We start from the raw sequence: 16,607 nt of genomic DNA, 5'->3' as shown, positions 1-16,607 counted from the left end.
ACATAGTGAGGCCAGATTTGAACCCAGGACCTTTTGTCTCTAGGCCTGGTCCTCAATCCACTAAACCACCCAGCTGCCCCTGAGCACATCTTTTTACATGGTCCTTCTTCCTCTCATATGGACTGAAGTCATAAAAGAGAAAAAGCTAAAGCTTCCCCTCCTCCATTTTTGCTCAGGTCAGCGTTTCCCTTTCCTGGGTAGTCCCTAAGTTCGTCAGCCTGCCCAGATCCAGCTCAGACTGTGAATGTTGGGGGCACCGAGTTACTCATTCTTACATTTGGAAAGAGGTCTTGGACTTTGGGTCAGAAGAACCACCTTCTTACCCAGGATTCAACATTAACATTTACTTCACTGGTCAAGCCTCAGTTTCTTCATCTATAAAACAGGGATTGATAATAATAACTGGCACTATCTGGGGATTTGAAGCCCTGGAGCCTCCTGGGTAAGAAGCAGCTTTCTGGTGAGAGATAGTGGGTACCAGATGCCACCCTTTTAGGGTAGCCTCCCCCTGATATGTACAGAAGCTTCCAGAGGAGGGACATGGCTAGAAAGAGACTGAGGAATCCAGTTTCTGCTCTCTTAAGCTCTGAAGTCAGGCTAGGCGACCAAGGAGTTCACCTAAGGCTGAGTTCTTAGCACTTTGTACCTATCAGCCCTATCACCAACTTGTGTTGGGTTTATCCTTATTTATTACACAGTTGATACTAGAATCAGCACCTAGAGGGCAGAGATCAAGTCTTATTTGGGCACTGGTTCCTAGAGTGAACTTGGGAGTTAGTCCCTTCACCTCCCCTTGCCTCCATTGGCCCATCTGTAGCATGAGAGGTTAGAATCAGATGAGCTCTGAGATCCCTCCTAAAAATCTTGTGATTTTCTAAGCCCAGTGTGTAGGTTCAGGCCCTGTTGGGGGCAGGAGGGGGAAAAGGGTAGGTATTTAAAGGCCAGTACTTGGCCTTTCTCCCCCTCCCAGCCCAACCAGAGAGTGAGGAGCTGAGGAAGAGACAGACAGACAGAGAGACAGAAAGACAGGCAGAGAAAGAGATAAGCAGTTAAAAATCCCCTCAGATAGTTGCCCTTCAATTGGGGAATGGCTGAACAAGTTGTGGTATCTGATGGTGATGGAATACTTATTGTTGTGTTTTTTTTTTTTAACCCTTAACTTCTGTGCATTGACTTATAGGTGGAAGATTGGCAAGGGTAGGCAATGGGGGTCAAGTGACTTGCCCAGGGTCACACAGCTGGGAAGTGTCTAAGGCTGGATTTGAACCTAAGACCTCCTGTCTCTAGGCCTGGCTCTCAATCCACTGAGCTACCCAGCTGTCCCTTGGAATACTTATTGTACTGAAAGGAATATAATGAACTGGAGGAATTCCATGTGAACTGGAAAGACCTCCAGGAATTGATGCAGAGTGAAAGGAGCAGAACCAGGAGAATATTGTACACAGAGACTGATACACTGTGGTAAAATAGAATGTAATGGACTTCTGTAGTAGCAGCAATGCAATGACCCAGGACAATTCTGAGGGACTTATGAGAAAGATGCTACCCACATTCAGAGAAAGAACTGTGGGAGCAGAAACACAGAAGAAATACTGCTTGATCACATGGTTCAATTGGGGATATGATTGGGGATGTAGACTCTAAACGATCACCCTATTGCAAATATTAATAATATGGAAAAAGGTCTTGATCAATGACACATGTAAAACCCAATGGAATTGCTCATTGGCTACGGGAGTGGGGTGGGAGGAGGGGAGGGAAAGAATATGATTCATGTAACCATGGAAAAATATTCTAAAATAAATAAAAAAATGAAAATTAAAAAAGAAGAAATCCCCTCAGATGTTTCTTTGTGCCTTCCTCTGCTCCCTCCCCAAGGGAATGGGGAATGAAAGGAAGGGGAGTGAAGAAGGAAGCTAGGTCAGAAAAATCACCAAGGATCAAGGAATCGCTGAGTCAGAGCAATCTGGCTGATCCTCCTTCCTCCTCCTCCTGCCCATCCCTCCTTCTCCCTCCCCTATTGCCCTTTCCTTTTTCTCATTCCCTTCTTTCCCTCTCTTTCCTCTCCTTTCTGAATCCCTCCTTTCCCTCCTCCTTCCTAGTCCTTCTTCTCCCTCCTCCTCCCTACCCCTATACTTCCTTCCCCACTGCTTAGGGGCAAGAACAGAGGGTGCCCTTCCCCTGGTCCCTACACCCAGGGATGTAGTCCCTCTGCGTTTTTTCCCCCTCTTGGGAATAGGTCCCTTCCCAGAAGGTGAGGCCAGGCTGACTTGGGGTGCTAGTTTCTTTCCTTTGCTCTAACTCATCATTTTACCAAAGGGGAGGAAGGCAGAGGGTGAACACTAAATCAGGAAATCTTAGGTTCAAATTCAGCCTCAAACTCTAGCTGTGTGAGCTTGGACAAGCCCTAAAACTTCTGTCTGCCTCAGTTTCCTCCAGTGTAAAAATGGGGATAATGAGCATTTACCTCTCAAATAAGGTCATATTTGTAAATCATTTAGCACAGTGCCTGGCCCATAGTAGAGATATATGCTTGCTCCTTTGCCTGGCACATTGTAGAGATAAATGCTTATTCTCTTCCTTTTGATAGGCAGCAAGATGGCACAGAGGATAGTATGCTGAGCCTGGAATCAAGAAGACCTGAATTCAAATCCAGCCTCACATTTATACTAGCTTTGTGACCCTGGGCAAGTCACTTAACTCTGTCTCAGTTTCCTCATCTATAAAATGAACTGGAGAACGAAATGACAAAATAACTTTAGTATTTTTGCCAAGAAAACCCCAAATGGGGTCACAAAGGGTCAGACACAACTGAACAACAAAATCCCTTCCCTTCAGGGCATCCCATGGATGTCTGCCTCCATGCAGTGGACCTGATCTTCCTTCACAGTCTTATTCCCTGTCTAAACTTGCATGAGTCTCTTCCCTTTTGGGGCCTCAGTTTCCCCAATTTTCAAATTTCCCTACAGCTCTAGAGCCGGTGTTCTTCCAGATATGTCTTATAACAGTAGACCTGCAGATGGTCAGCCCCCATTAGATGTTTGCTCAATGAATTCAGTTTAATATTTAGACCACCCGCGAGGGAGGCTCATTGGTCACTGAATGAGCTCACCTATCTTCCTGCCTTTGCCCAGTGGCACACCCAGTTCCCTGGCTATGGGGTTGAGTTTGAAGCACTGGATGGCCAGGTCACACATGCATGACCAAGGTCTTCCTTAGACACAGGATTCTACAACTGAGGCCAGTATGCAGGCCCCCTTCCAGGACTCCATCCACCTTCTAGTTAAAAAAGCCTCCTCTGAAATCTCAATCCTTCTCTCTCCAGGTGGGGAGAGAGAGGAAGGCTGGTCACTACCTTCTTCCTGATAATCAGTTGGAGATGACCGTCTAGCTACTTTCTATAAGCTCTTTAAAAAACAAACAAACCTTTACCTTCCATCTTAGGGTCAATACTGTGTATTGGTTCCAAGGCAGAAAAGTGGTAACGGTAGGCAATGGGGGTCAAGTGACTTGCCCAGGGTCATATAGCTAGGTCATGTGACTAGTGAGTATCCTCTGAAGTCAGATTCAAACTCAGGACCTCTCATCTCTAGGCTTGGCACTCTATCCATTGAGATACTCAGTTACCCTAGGAAGCACATACAAAGCCAGTCACTGCACTAAAGGGCTCAGAAATAAAGACAAAAACTGGTCCCTACCTGCCAAGAGGTGCCATTCGAATGGGGCAGAAGACATGCAAACACTTTTCCAAACTATGATTAAATGGGAGGTAATTCAGAGGCCTCCTTTTTGAAATGTTTATAATCATAGAGATCTTGGAAGAAGAAAAGGACTCAAGAGACTGTCTTGTTGAAGTCCTTCATTTTACAGAGGAGACTGAGGTCCAGAGAACAGAAAGGACTTGCCCAGGGTCACACAGATAATACCAAGTACAGCTGGAATTCCAAAAGGAACCTTTGGCTTCAAATTCAGGTTTCTTCTCATTACACCCCAGTCACCTCCCTGGGTCTTGAGCTACCTTTGCCTCTGTTCCTTTCCCCAGTCGTGAGAGAGGTTGCCTGGGAAGGCTGGGGTTAGTCCTGGAGGCTAACTCAGGGCTCTCTTCTTCACCAGACATTTTCTTAAACATCAGTTTTTCCTCTTCCATGGGGCCTGAGACTTCCTACTACCTCTCACACAGAATTCCCTGCTGGTGACTCCAGGCTTTCCCAGCTCCCTTGGGTCACCTCTGGGCAGGCCCAGATTGGACTTTGAAGTTCACATGAGACAATGTGCAGTTGAGCATAAAAACTGAAAAGCTCGCAAACTAGCACACTCCTTGCTCCTCCTCGGAGTAGGCCTGATCTCTGCTGCAGGTGGAGAGCCCAGTGCTGGAGGCGAAGGCCTGGACACAGCAGGAGCCTATCAGAAGCCTGGTTTCTGGCTGAGGTAAGTGACATGCGGATAGGGAAGTAGAGAAGGGAGGCAGGGGTAACCAGGGCCAGAAAGCCCCCAGATTGTCCTGGAAGAAAGGTCATTTTGAGATGGACTGGGCAGAGGGGCTTCAGAGAACTCCTCCTTGCACACTCCTGCACCTAGTGTCCTAGGAGTGCTAGGATCAGGAAGGTCTCAGAACACTAGACACCTGCTCTCTCAGGCACTCATTAGTATCAGAGTAGAAGGGCTAGAAAAGGCCCCATACACTGACTTCCTGGAAAGGAGTCACAAAAGACTGAAGGGATTGTCTTTTATTTGGAATTATTCTGTTTTTTGCCTACTAGGCATTATCTCCCTGTGCAAATTGTGACATTCCTAGGAGCAGACCTCCTTTTGTTTTATTTTGTTTTGTTTTCATCCTTGAATCTGGTGAGGCCTGATCATGAATGAATGCATGCACCAAGAAGGAAGGGAGGGAGGGAGGGAAGAAGGAAAGGAAAAGAGAGAAGGAAGTAAGGAAGGAAGAAAAGGAGAGGAGGAAGGAAGGAGGGGAGGGGAGGAAGAGAGGAAGGAAGGAAAGAAAAAAGAAAAGGGAGGAAGGAAGGGAAGGAGAGGAAGGAGGAAAGAAGGAAAGAATGAAGGTGTTATTAAGCATTTACTGTGTCAGGCACCCTGCTAAGTGCTGGAGAGATAAACACAAGGAAAAGGAAAGGTAAGCCCTGCTCTCAAAAGAGCCCCCATTCCAATAGGGGAAGATGTTCCAGATTTCTTTTGAAAGCATCAGATGGAAAGTGGGTCTTCTCTGATGTGGACATGGTTAGGGATGTAGACTCCAAAGAACACACTAATGCAACTATCAATAATATGTAAATAAGTTTTGATGGATCTTACATGTTAAAACCAGTGAAAATGTGCGTTGGATATGGGGGGGGGGTGAAGGGGAAAGTAAAAACAAGAACTATGTAACCATGGAAAATTTTTCTAAAAAAATAAAATACTCAAATCTAAAAAAAAAAGGAAAATAAAAAAAAAAGAAAGGATCTTCTCAGAGATTTTATGGAATAAGGATTAACCTGTAGAGTCTTTTTGTGAAATAAGGATCAAGATTTAGAGAGTAAGAGCAAGCTGTAGGGGGGGAGAGACATAGCACAGAGGATAGAGACCCAGGCTTGGAGGAGACAAAAGGTCCTGGGTTCAAATATGGCCTAAGAATTATTCCTAGTTGTATGACCTTGGGCAAGTCACTTAACCCCAATTACCTAGACCTTACTTTAGAAATCTTAGATTGGGTAGATTCAGAGGCAGAAGGTAAGTTTTTTTGTTGTTGTTGTTGTTTTTTTTTAAGTAAGTCTTACAGTCAAATTGCCCCTTTCTGCTAATGCTGCAGTAATACTTGCTTCTTGATTGTGTAACTTTGTTTCAGAACCTTCTGGGTTTTAGGCCACAGTTTTCCCAGCAAAATGAGGAGGATGGATTAGTTAGCTTCTAGGTGTCCCTTAGCTGACATCGTGTGGTCCTTTAAGTTTAATAAAGCCTTTTGCAAACATTATTTAATTTGATTTTTACTATTATCCTTTGGAGTCAGGTCAGGAGGGCATCCTAGTTAACCTTTGCTTGGGCCATGGTCCTTGGGCAGTCTGGTGAAGTCTGACCCCTTCCAGAAACAGCTTTGTGGCTTACATTCATCACAGCAGCCAGGCTCAATTTCAGTTAGGGGTTACTCAAAATCAAGATGCAATTGTTCTTTCCAGCCAAGTTCCCAGACCCTTTCGGGGACCCTGCGCCCCAGGTTCTAGGTAGGGCCTACAGGTATTGTTTTATTTGAAAGATGAGTTCACTGACAGTCTGGCATGTGACTGGTCACACAAGGCAGCTGTCTGCAGTAGCTGTCTGCAGTTAGTCTTCTGGAACCAAAAGTCAATCTCCTCTTGGGAGAGGGGCTCAAAGGGAAGGCAGGGACCTCAAGAACGACCCCGGGGCTTTCTGCTTTCACAAAACTTGGGTGAGCCTCTGCTGCCAAGGCTCCAGGGCCCAGGGGGGGAGCACTAGGTCGAAGGTGCTACAAGATGGAAGGGAAGGTCTTGGGGAGATTTTGTGTGTGTGTGTGAGAGACAGAGAGACAAAGAGAGCGAGGGAGTTAGAATGAGGGAGACAGAAACAGAGAGACAAGGACGGGAGTGAAAGGAGACAGACATAGAGAGAGAAGAAAGCGGCCACGTCGCTGTGGGAAGCGTGTGTCCGCTCTCCTGGAGTGCGGCGGGGGCCCAGTGCCAAACAGGGTGCAGCCTGGGGTAAGCTCCTCCTCCCGCAGCTGGCGGGCGCTGGGCTAGAGAGAGGGGGAGGAGAGGGAGAGTACACAGTTGGGCGGGCGGCGTACAGCGGAGAAGGGGCGATGTTCGATAGAGAGGGAGGGCGCACGGCCGGAGTACAGGGGGCGATCGGCCAAGTGGGTGGGAGCATGGCGGGGCAAAAGGAAGGGCTCATGGCCGAGCGGGTCCGGCTTACAGTCGAGGGGCAGGAAGTAGGGGTGGAGGGGGAGGGCTTCCGGCTGAGAGGGAGGGCTTCCGGCTGGAGTAGGCGGGCGCAAGGCGGGGAGGGGGCGGAGCACGATCAGAGTGGGAGGGCGCACGGAAGAAGGGAAGGACTCTCGGCCGAGGGGGAGGGTGCTCGGAGACGAGGCTGAGGTTCAGGAAGGCTCCCTCACGCGCTCGCCGTCTCCCCGGACCTCCGCCCCGAGATCTTCCTGAGAAGTCCGTACCCGCAGCGGGACCTCGGTGGTAAGGGTCTCGATCCTGAGATCTCCTTCCCCCGTCTGTATCTGTATGTTGGGATTATGCCCATCCCTGCTTCCCTTTGCCCCCTCGCTCTGAACGTGAGCCCCTTCCCTCTTCCCTATGCAGCTTAGCCTTTTCTCTTGGCGCCGGGATGGCAGCTCCTGCCTTGGCCACGGGGGGGTGGTTTGAGGGCTTGCTCGAGCCTTGTAGGCGTTGGGTAGGGCCCTACCTGTGAAATAGGGATCAGGGATCTCTATGCCAATTTAGTGCCAGCTGAAGCCACTGCTTCTCCCTGCAGCGGTGCTAATATACTTAAGAGATCTTCCCTTTTCTTTCCAAGGCTCACGAGGGAAGTAAGGGCAGAGGGCCAGGGAGGCAGTTCCTTTTCCCCCCTTTGAAAAGGGCACAGGGTAAGAAAGTGCTTCTCTTTCCCCCAACAAGTCACTTGGCGTTCATTCTCATCCACCCCTCCACCCTGCATCCCAGAAGTGCTTTTCTGATTTGCCAGATCTTTCTTGTATGAATCCATCAGCTTTCCCTTTCCGTTCCTCCCCTAACAAGTTTCCTTCATCCTCCAAGCATTGACTGAATCCCTATTCTCTGGGGAAACTGAGGCACTGGGAGGAGGGGAGCTCTCCATCAGGCCATGATACCTCCCACTATTACCTCTCCTTTCTCCTTCCTGCTCCTCCTTACCAGGACTGGCTTCAGGGTCCAACAAGTATTTTCCCCAAACCAAGATAATCTCAGCCCTGGGGGAGCTTACATTCTTTTGGGAGGGATGGACTGTGTAGATATGAACCCCAGAAGAAAACACTAGCACTTAAGGCAGGGGTTGGCAACGTATGGCTCTTTCTGCAGGAGCCATAAAGTCCATTTTTTTTTTCAGGCACTGTTACAGGAGCAGCACTGTGAGCATTGTACGGCTCTCACGAAATTACATTTTAAAAAATGTGGCGTTTATGGCTCTCACGGCCAAAAAGGTTGCCAACCCCTGACCTAAGGGGATCAGAGCAGGCTTCCTGGAGTAGGTGGGATAGGATCTGAGCCTCAGAAGAGGCCTAGGGGAGGAAAGAATGCATTCAGGGCAGGGAGATGGAAAAATGAATAGCTACTCAACCATTTGGAGGGGCATATTATACAGTAAACTTGAAAGGGAGTTCTGGGGTTATATTGTGAAGCCCTCTAAAATCCCGGGCTGTAGGGACATATCTTGTTCTAGAGGCTACAGGAAAGTAACATGGTGAGATCCCTGAGATTATTTTGGCAGTGGCAGTGGTAGGGAGAGGGGAGAAATACCTTTTTTTTTTTTTTTTTTAAACCCTTACCTTCTGTCTTAGAATCAATACTATGTATTGGTTCCAAGGCAGAAGAACAGTAAGGACTAGGCAGTGGGGGTTAAGTGATTTGCCCAGGGCCAGACAGCTAGGAAATATCTGAGGTCACATTTGAACCCAGGACCTTAAGTCTCTAAGGCTGACTCTCCATCCACTGAGATACCCAACTGCTTCCAGAATACCACTCTTTGAAGAGGAACTGTTGGTTAAAGAGCTGAGCACAGGGAAAGAGGAAAATGGAAAAGACGCCTTGGAGAAGTCTATCTTCCTCCTGCTTGAATTCTAGGCCAACTCCTCTTTGGGAATTTCCAAGCTGATACTGGCCTTGCCCCTTCATTGTATTTTGCCCTAAGCCCCAGTGAGTGAAAGGGAGAAGTTTCTTAGGTGGCTGGGGCCTCCCTGTTGGCAGCAACTGCTGGTGCCTTCTTTTCTCTGGCTATAATTCCAGAGGTCTTCTTGGGGCAATTAAAAACACCTGATCCTTATCTTACCTCCTGGCCTGCTCTGGCCAGGCGTCTCCCTGTCCTGGCTATTGAATGGGAAAGGAGTGAGTCAGGATGGCAGAGCTAGACTAGGCTTCAAAGGTCCCCCAGGCCTCCAGGTCCTAGCCAACCTGACAAGTGGTCATCTCACCTCCAGTGAGGGGCTCCTCCCATCAGTCCCTGGGGCAGCCCTCTTGTGTCCTGACCTGAAGCCAGAATCAGCCACAGGTTACCTAGAGACTGCGGCACAGCCAGGCCTAGATCCCATCCCTGGATCCCTGAATTTCTTGCCTCCCTCTTCCTTCACTTCCTGGCATGTCCTATTCAGATTTCTTGGCCAGGAAGTGTTTGTTGAAAGTCTCTGCTAAAGACTGACCAAGAGGGATGGAGGAAGTAGGACGAGGTCCTTACTTGCCCCCTGGGGACTTCTGTTGTAGCCTGGGAAACAAGTTGTAACCTGTGCCACATTCACCTTATAGGAGTTAGGGGGTAGCTGGGTGGCACAGTGGACCCTGAAGGAGAAGTCACTGATGATGAAGGTAGAGAAAGGACTTGGAAGTGGCAGAGGAGAGGAAGGTATTTCAACTCCCCTGCCTCAACCAGTGTGCCAAGGGGCATGAGTGAAAAACTCAGTCAAAGGAAAAAGGGTGGCCAGGGAGGCTGCGACTTCAGGAGGGAGCCAAGTCTCAGGAATGACTAGAAGATGGAAGGAAAGAGTGGGGACCAGCTAGGTGACTCATTGGATGGAGAGCCAGGCTTGGAGACAGGAGGACCTGGGTTCAAATGTGACCTCCGATCCTTCCTGGTTGTATGATTCTGGTCACTTAACCCCCATTGCCTAACCCTAACACTTCTTAGAATTGATACTCAGTCTTAATTCTAAGACAGAAGGTATGGGTTATTTTATATTTATGTATATAATAATTAATAATTAATAAACATATCATAATAAAATGATAATGTATACAAGAGTTAGAAGCAGGGGATGCCCATACTCATTTCATTTTTATCTTAGCTACCAGGGCCAAGTATGTTGCACGTGTACCCACACTGGCAGCTCTGGGCCCAGCCGTCCGTCACCCATCCTCAAATCAGAGGTGGTCATCCCCTCACAGAAGAGCCTGGTTCTCTGATTCAACAGACAAGAATGAAGGGAGTTTAACAAGGAATAGATCTATTCTGTCCAAAGTCCTAGCTTTGACCTCCTCCACCTCTGTTGACTTCTTCCATCTCTCCCTACCTTGGACTGCCCATGCTGACTCCTGGAGGATTTGGGATTGAAGAGTTAGAGGGCTAAGCTATAGGGGCTATGTGCTGGGTGGGAGGGGGAAGGGCTTCCTGCTGGCCAACTTGGGTCCTTCCTCAGGCTTGTCCCCTTCCTTTTGACTCTGTAGACATTGGGCTGCAGTAAAATGAAGCGTAACCTCTCAGGGACCTCCTATCTCTCAGTCTAGGACGTCTTTTCATTGTGGGGCCAGGGGCTCCCAAGGCCACCAAGAGAAGTCACAAACAATTGGGACAAAATATGGTCTTGATTCCCCTTGGCTTCTCAAATAAGAAGGGTCTGGATCACTCTGTCGCCTGCTTCCTTGGGAATTTGCCCCCCATCTTCCTTCCTTATCCTGTCTTCTTTACTGTGCATCTTTTCTGACAATTTTTGTGATACTCTGAATTTCTACCCTTTAACTCAACTATTCAAATACACAAAATTTCAAGAAAGGGGAAGGAAAAAAAGGTGGAGATTGAATGTACAGTAGATTGCCAACGTCTGTTGTTGAGTTTATTTTAAAAGTGAGTGTATTCCTAGTTGTGTGACCCTGGGCAAGTCATCTAACCCTGTTTGCTTAGCCCTTGATTTTCTGTCTTTTATTTTTTTAAACCCTTACTTTCTGTCTTAGTAGCAATCCTAAGACAGAAGAGCTGCAAGGGCTAAGCAATTGAGGTTAAGTGACTTGCCCAGGGTCACACAGCTAGAAAGTGTCAGGTCACATTTGAACCCAGGACCTCCCAGCCTGATGCTCTATTGACTATGCTACCTAGCTGCTCCTTTGACTATCAGTCTAAGAGTTGTAACTAAGACAGAAAGTAAGGGTTAAAAAACAAACAAACAAACAAACAAACAAATGCGATGTCCCCTTGGACAAGGTGGATAGGCCTTGGTGCTAGTTTCTGGGCTCCTCCTGAATGTCGTCTCTGGTTTTACCAAGGTTCTGTGGCTGCCAAAGATGGATTTGTGCATGTAGAGCTGTCATTGGGGTGCATTGTTCTTGGGGTTTTGCTCTCTTCTGCCTGAAGTGCTTCTCAGGAGTCTCCCCAATTTCCTTGGTGCGCTTTGTGAATGGTGCACCATGGGATATTCCATCCCTTCCCCAGTTGTGGGACATGGACCAACACTGTTGGGAATGCATGATTGAAGCTCTCTCCTTCTTGGGTTGCAGGTCACAATGGCGGGATTCTGTGTCCTCCACACTGGACAGAAGATGCCTCTTCTGGGGCTCGGGACCTGGAAGAGTGAGCCTGGGCAGGTGAGGCCTGGGTGCGGGGAGGCCTGTGTTTGGGGGAGACAGGGCAGCCCCCAAAAAGGAGGGGAGGCCTTGGCCCTTGTCCTCATGAGGAACATCTTCACAGAGAAGAACCCACAGAAAACAGTAAACAGTACAAGGCAGCTGCCTACAAGCCCCTAAACCCTGTTCAAAAGGGGAGTCCTGGGGGTCAGAGTCAGCAGGGAAGCTTTTTGGTGGCCAGTGAGTGGTCTGAAGGCTTGCAAACCCTTTGCTGTTCATAGCAGTTCTTTGAGATGGAAGGATGGAGATCTTCCCCATTCCACAGAAGAGGAAGCAGGCTCAGAGAGCCTGACTGATGGGATCTCGGCCTTGGGAAGGGCTGGAACTGGGACATGAGCCCAGGGCTCCGGCATCTCAGGCCAGGGAGAGCCTGTGTGCCCAGCAGGTTTCCATGCTGGAAACGTGGTGTGCTTGAAGCACAGGGACCTGGGCAGGAATAGAAGGCCTCCCCTGGTGTCCTAGGCTGCCCCTCTGCTCCACAGCAACTGGACCTCGTAGGACCCAGGGGGTAGAGGAGGAGGCAGCTTCCCCAGGGCCCTGCTGGTGACCATACCAGGGTGGAGGTGGATGCAGGCCAGAGATGCCTAGGCCCTGTGAAGGATCCCTTTCCCTCCACCCCCCACAGCCAGCTGACTGGGCACCCAGGTGCCAAACCAGTTCTGTAATCCTCCAGAAGGGTTGGGGGAGGGAGGAGGCAGGAAGTGCATTGGGGGTGGGGGGAGCCAGCCGAGCAGCCTTCCTTGCCCTCCCCATGGAGCTCACCTTTCTCTTTCCAGCTTGGAACATTCTAATGGGGGCGTGTGTACATGATGGTTTGGGACTTGTCACTCCTCCATCTCGTCTTTCCCCTGCTTAGAGGGAACCTGTCGGCTCAGGTTTCCTCTGGGGCTCCTTTGTGGGGGCCTCTACCTGAGCCTCAGTTTGCTCATCTGGAAATGAGGATGAGGATACTAGACTCTCCCACATACTCTGCGAGCTGCTCAGACAATGGAAATTGTTCTTTTATTTTTCTTTATTAAATTTTTTATTTCAATAACAAATTTCCACATGTTTTCCAAAGTTATATGATCCATATTGTCTCTCTGCCTTCTTCCCTTCCCCCTCCTGGAGCTGCAAGCAATTTGATCTGAGTTATACATGTATTATCACACAAAACCTATTTAATGGAAATTGTTCTGATGGTTCCTTTGCCCACTTCTCACAAAGGAAGGTCCCCAACTCATGTGTGGCCCAAGGGGGGCCAGGGACCCACACATCAGGGCCTCCAGATTGCAGAAAAGGAGGCCTGGCACCCAGGAAACAGACGGGGAATGGGAGAGGCAGCTGCCACTGAAAGGGGTCAGGGAAGAGGGCTGAAGTTGGATCGGTGGGCTGAATGGCAGCTTCTTGTCCCTTCTCTGCTGGGCTTCCTTCCTCCTCCAGTGCTCCCCATCCCACAGTCACCTCCCTTGCTGTGTTGTTATAAAGCTTGAGATCATGTCTGTGAAGGGCTCTGCCAACCAGGAAGAGCCACAGACCCGCAGTTATTGACATCATCGAGACATAGGAGGGCCGGAGGGACAGAGACAGAAGCGAGCAGGCTTTCCCTGAACAGGGGTCCCTGTCCCTTCCCCCTTCTCCCACCCCTCACTTTTCCCAGTCCCATTCTTTTTTTTAAAACCCTCACCTTCCACGGTAGAATCAGTACTGTGTATTGGCTCCAAGGCAGAAGAGGGGTAAGGGCTAGGCCATGGGGGTCAAGGGACTTGCCCAGGGTCACACAGCTGGGAAGTGTCTGAGGCCAGATTTGAACCCAGGACCTCCTGTCTCTAGGCCTGTCCCAATCCCCTTCTGGCACTCTCCCTGGCAGGTAAAAGCGGCTATCAAGCACGCCCTGACCGTTGGCTACCGCCACATCGACTGTGCCGCCATCTATGGAAATGAGGTGGAGATTGGCGAGGCCTTAAAGGAGAACATCGGGCCGGGCAAGGTAAGGGAGGGCCGGCGGGGGTGCTGGGGGTCACTGCCCCAGAAGCCGGGCCCCCACCCAGTGGGTCACCTCTCTCCACCCCTCTGCAGGCTGTTTCCCGGGATGAAGTGTTCGTGACGTCCAAGCTGTGGAACACCAAGCACCGGCCCGAGGACGTGGAGCCGGCCCTCAGGAAGACCCTGGCTGACCTCCAGCTCCAGTATCTGGACCTCTACCTGATGCACTGGCCCTACGGTTTTGAGTGAGGAAGCGGCGCGGGGCTGTGGGCCGGGGCTCGAGCGTCTGGGGGTGCCTCGGGGGCCCCCTCTGCGGCAGGGGGGAGGCAGGAGGGACGGGGAGAGCCCGGGACATGGGGCTGTCGCTCTCGCAGGCAGGGAGACAACCCCTTCCCCAAGAACGCAGATGGCACCATGCGCTACGACAGCGTCCACTACAGGGACACCTGGAAGGCCATGGAGGCCCTGGTGTCCAAGGGGCTGGTGCGGGCCATCGGGCTGTCCAACTTCAACAGCCTTCAGATCAACGACATCATCAGCATCGCGAAGGTGCGGCCCGCCGTGCTCCAGGTGAGCTGGGGCGGCTGCGGGGGGCGCCGGGAGGGTCGTGGTGCCGGGGGTGCCCGAGCGCCTGGCACGGGGGCTGAGCGGCCCTGCCTTCTCTGAACAAGGTGGAGTGCCACCCTTACCTGGCCCAGAACGAGCTCATCGCCCACTGCCGGGAGCGGGGGCTGGAGGTGACGGCCTATAGCCCGCTGGGCTCCTCGGACCGAGCCTGGCGAGACCCGGCTGAGCCCGTCCTGCTGGAGGACCCCGTCGTCCTCGAGCTGGCCAAGAAGCACGGGAAGTCCCCGGCTCAGATCCTGCTCAGGTAGGCCCAGGGTGAGGCGGGGAGTGGGGCAAGGCTGGGCACCCTGACACGGAGGATAGGAGTGGGGAGAAGGGGACCCCCGTGCCTTGTGACAGCCTCCCCATCATGCTCCAGCTGGGAGAGACAAGGGGGGAAGAGAGACTCCCCGGAACACTCGGGGCCTTCCACCTTTCCAGCCAGGCCTTCGAGGCTCTGCCCTGTGGCGTTTCCCAGCCTGCCTCTGCTTGGCTAGGGGACTTGGGATAGTTCATTTCCCCTCTCTGATCTTCGCATGTAGCCTGGGGGGAGAGAGCTCAGGATGAAGAATGAGGAAGACCTCCATCTGAATCTCACCTCCCTGCGCTTAGCACTGTGCCTGGCAGGGCAGGTGCTAGATAAGAAATACTCGTGGCCTTGACTCCCTTCACTGCCGGAGAAGTGGGTACAATCCCAAGCATGCTGCAGTCATGGGGAGTCATGGAAGCCGGGGCATGTTTGTAAAATGCTTTTTGAAGTTTTTCAAGCCCTCTTGGGACTCCTGCCATTGGTGGTTCTCAGACTTTTGGGCTTGGGAAGCTTTTCTATTCTAAACAGTAACCAAGGACCCTCTCCTGCACAAGCTGTTGTTTGTGTGAGTCCTGGCTGTCAATAGTTACCATATATATGTGATAAATATGTAGAGTGTAAATTTATAAGGTGGCTCAGAGGATAGAGTGCCAGACCTGCAGGGGGGAGGACCTGGGTTCAAATCTGGCCTCAGACACTTCCTCGCTGTGTGACTTCTGTTTTAGAGGCCTCCTCTATAAAATGGGGACAGTGACAGCACCTACTCCCAGGGTTATTTTGAGGATAAAATGAACTATTGTAAACTGCTTTGCAAAACCTATAAGCACTATATAAATAATAGCTGTTCTTATTAAAATTTAGCTAGGTGGCTCAGTGGATACTTCATAGCTGTGTGACCTTAGGCAAGTCACTTACCCCCATGCCTATCCCTACTGCTCTTCTGCCTTAGACTCATAGTACTGATTTCTAAGATAGAAGGTAAAGGTTGTTAAAAAATTTGGCTAGAGGTAAAAAAAGGGAAATGAGAGCTTTGGGGTATCAGTTTTCCCCTGTAAGGCAGAACTATTGGTTATTCTTGTTCTCGAATTTAGTAAACATGAGCCATCTTTTCTTCTTTGAGAATCATGTTACCCCAAATTATCTTGGGGTAAACTAAGATCCCTTCCTGTTCTAAATCCTGTGATTCTGTGAATCGAGACCCTCTAACTATTGTCGCTAAGCCACACTGCTTTGGGAGCCCCAGCTGGCCCTTGGGAACACGGGGGAAGGCCCTGCCGGGCATAACACGCTCCCTGGTCCGGCTCTCCCTCCCTGCAGGTGGCAGGTCCAGCGGAAGGTGATCTGCATTCCCAAGAGTGCCAATCCTTCCCGCATCCTCGAGAACATCCAGGTGAGGAAGAGGCTCCCCCGCCCGCCCTGAGTATGGGGAGGGGGCAGCGCTGGGGGGTCCAAGGTGGGCTCAGGACTCTGGCTCTCCCCTCCCAGGTGTTCGACTTTACCCTGACCCCGGAGGAGATGAAGCAGCTGGGGGCGCTGAACAAAAATTGGCGGTACATCGTGCCCATGATCACGGTAAGACCGAGTCGTTGGCTTGGGGGCATGGAGGTGGGCACAGGCACGGCCGAGGAGCCCCTCTGAGATAACCTCCTGCTTCTGTCTTTTCAGGTGAATGAGAAGCGGGTCCCGAGGGATGCAGGACATCCTCTGTACCCCTTCAACGAGCCCTTTTAAGCCCTGGCCTTCATCGGATTTCGTCCAGCCCAGGCAGGAACCCGTATCAATATACACCTGGTGGCCTCCCTGACTGGCTCCTCTGCCCCTCTTTGTCCTGGTGCCGCCCTGACTGCAGTGCTCCTGCGCCAGCCTTCTGTCGCCCTGGGAGGTGACAGCAGAGCCTCCCTGGGCCGGTGTTAGAGACCTAGGGGTCAGAGGGGTAGAGCTGGGAGGGACCCGAGTGCTGCTGGGATCCCCTTGAACAGACGAGGAAACTGAGAGCGGGAAGGTGCTCAAGGTGACCAGGCAGGGGCAGAATGGCCCCCGTGCCTTGTGACAACCTCCCCTCCGTGCTCCAGCTGGGAGAGATATGGGGGGAGGAGAGACTCCCCAGTCCCTTCAGCTGCCTCTTGGACCCCTGGAGGAAGACTCTTGCTCAG

At 50.8% G+C, this 16,607-nt stretch overlaps 1 protein-coding gene across 1 annotated transcript; it reads left to right on the top strand.

The window, feature by feature from the left end:
• Window positions 1–4,323: 4,323 nt before the first annotated feature.
• AKR1A1 (aldo-keto reductase family 1 member A1) lies at window positions 4,324–16,258 on the top strand. The gene is made up of 9 exons (XM_044676879.1): window positions 4,324–4,428; window positions 11,448–11,534; window positions 13,423–13,542; window positions 13,632–13,783; window positions 13,913–14,108; window positions 14,210–14,409; window positions 15,772–15,844; window positions 15,940–16,026; window positions 16,120–16,258. Exons 2-9 carry the CDS (start codon window positions 11,454–11,456, stop codon window positions 16,183–16,185), a joined length of 975 nt encoding a protein of 324 aa, XP_044532814.1. The 5' UTR covers window positions 4,324–4,428; window positions 11,448–11,453; the 3' UTR covers window positions 16,186–16,258.
• The last annotated feature ends 349 nt before the right edge of the window (window positions 16,259–16,607 follow it).

This window comes from Gracilinanus agilis, chromosome 4 (assembly GCF_016433145.1).
Source record: "Gracilinanus agilis isolate LMUSP501 chromosome 4, AgileGrace, whole genome shotgun sequence".
Taxonomy (NCBI): domain Eukaryota; kingdom Metazoa; phylum Chordata; class Mammalia; order Didelphimorphia; family Didelphidae; genus Gracilinanus; species Gracilinanus agilis.
The sequence above is the reverse complement of the archived record's forward strand: the minus strand, read 5'-3'. Positions and strand labels throughout refer to the sequence as shown.

Bases quoted from the DNA above. Each gene is read 5' to 3' on its own strand.
- AKR1A1 (XM_044676879.1), top strand. From the start codon at position 11,454: ATGGCGGGATTCTGTGTCCTCCACACTGGACAGAAGATGCCTCTTCTG. The intron at 13,784-13,912 runs GTGAGGAAGCGG...TCGCTCTCGCAG, and splicing joins CACTGGCCCTACGGTTTTGA to GCAGGGAGACAACCCCTTCC. The intron at 14,109-14,209 runs GTGAGCTGGGGC...TCTCTGAACAAG, and splicing joins TGCGGCCCGCCGTGCTCCAG to GTGGAGTGCCACCCTTACCT.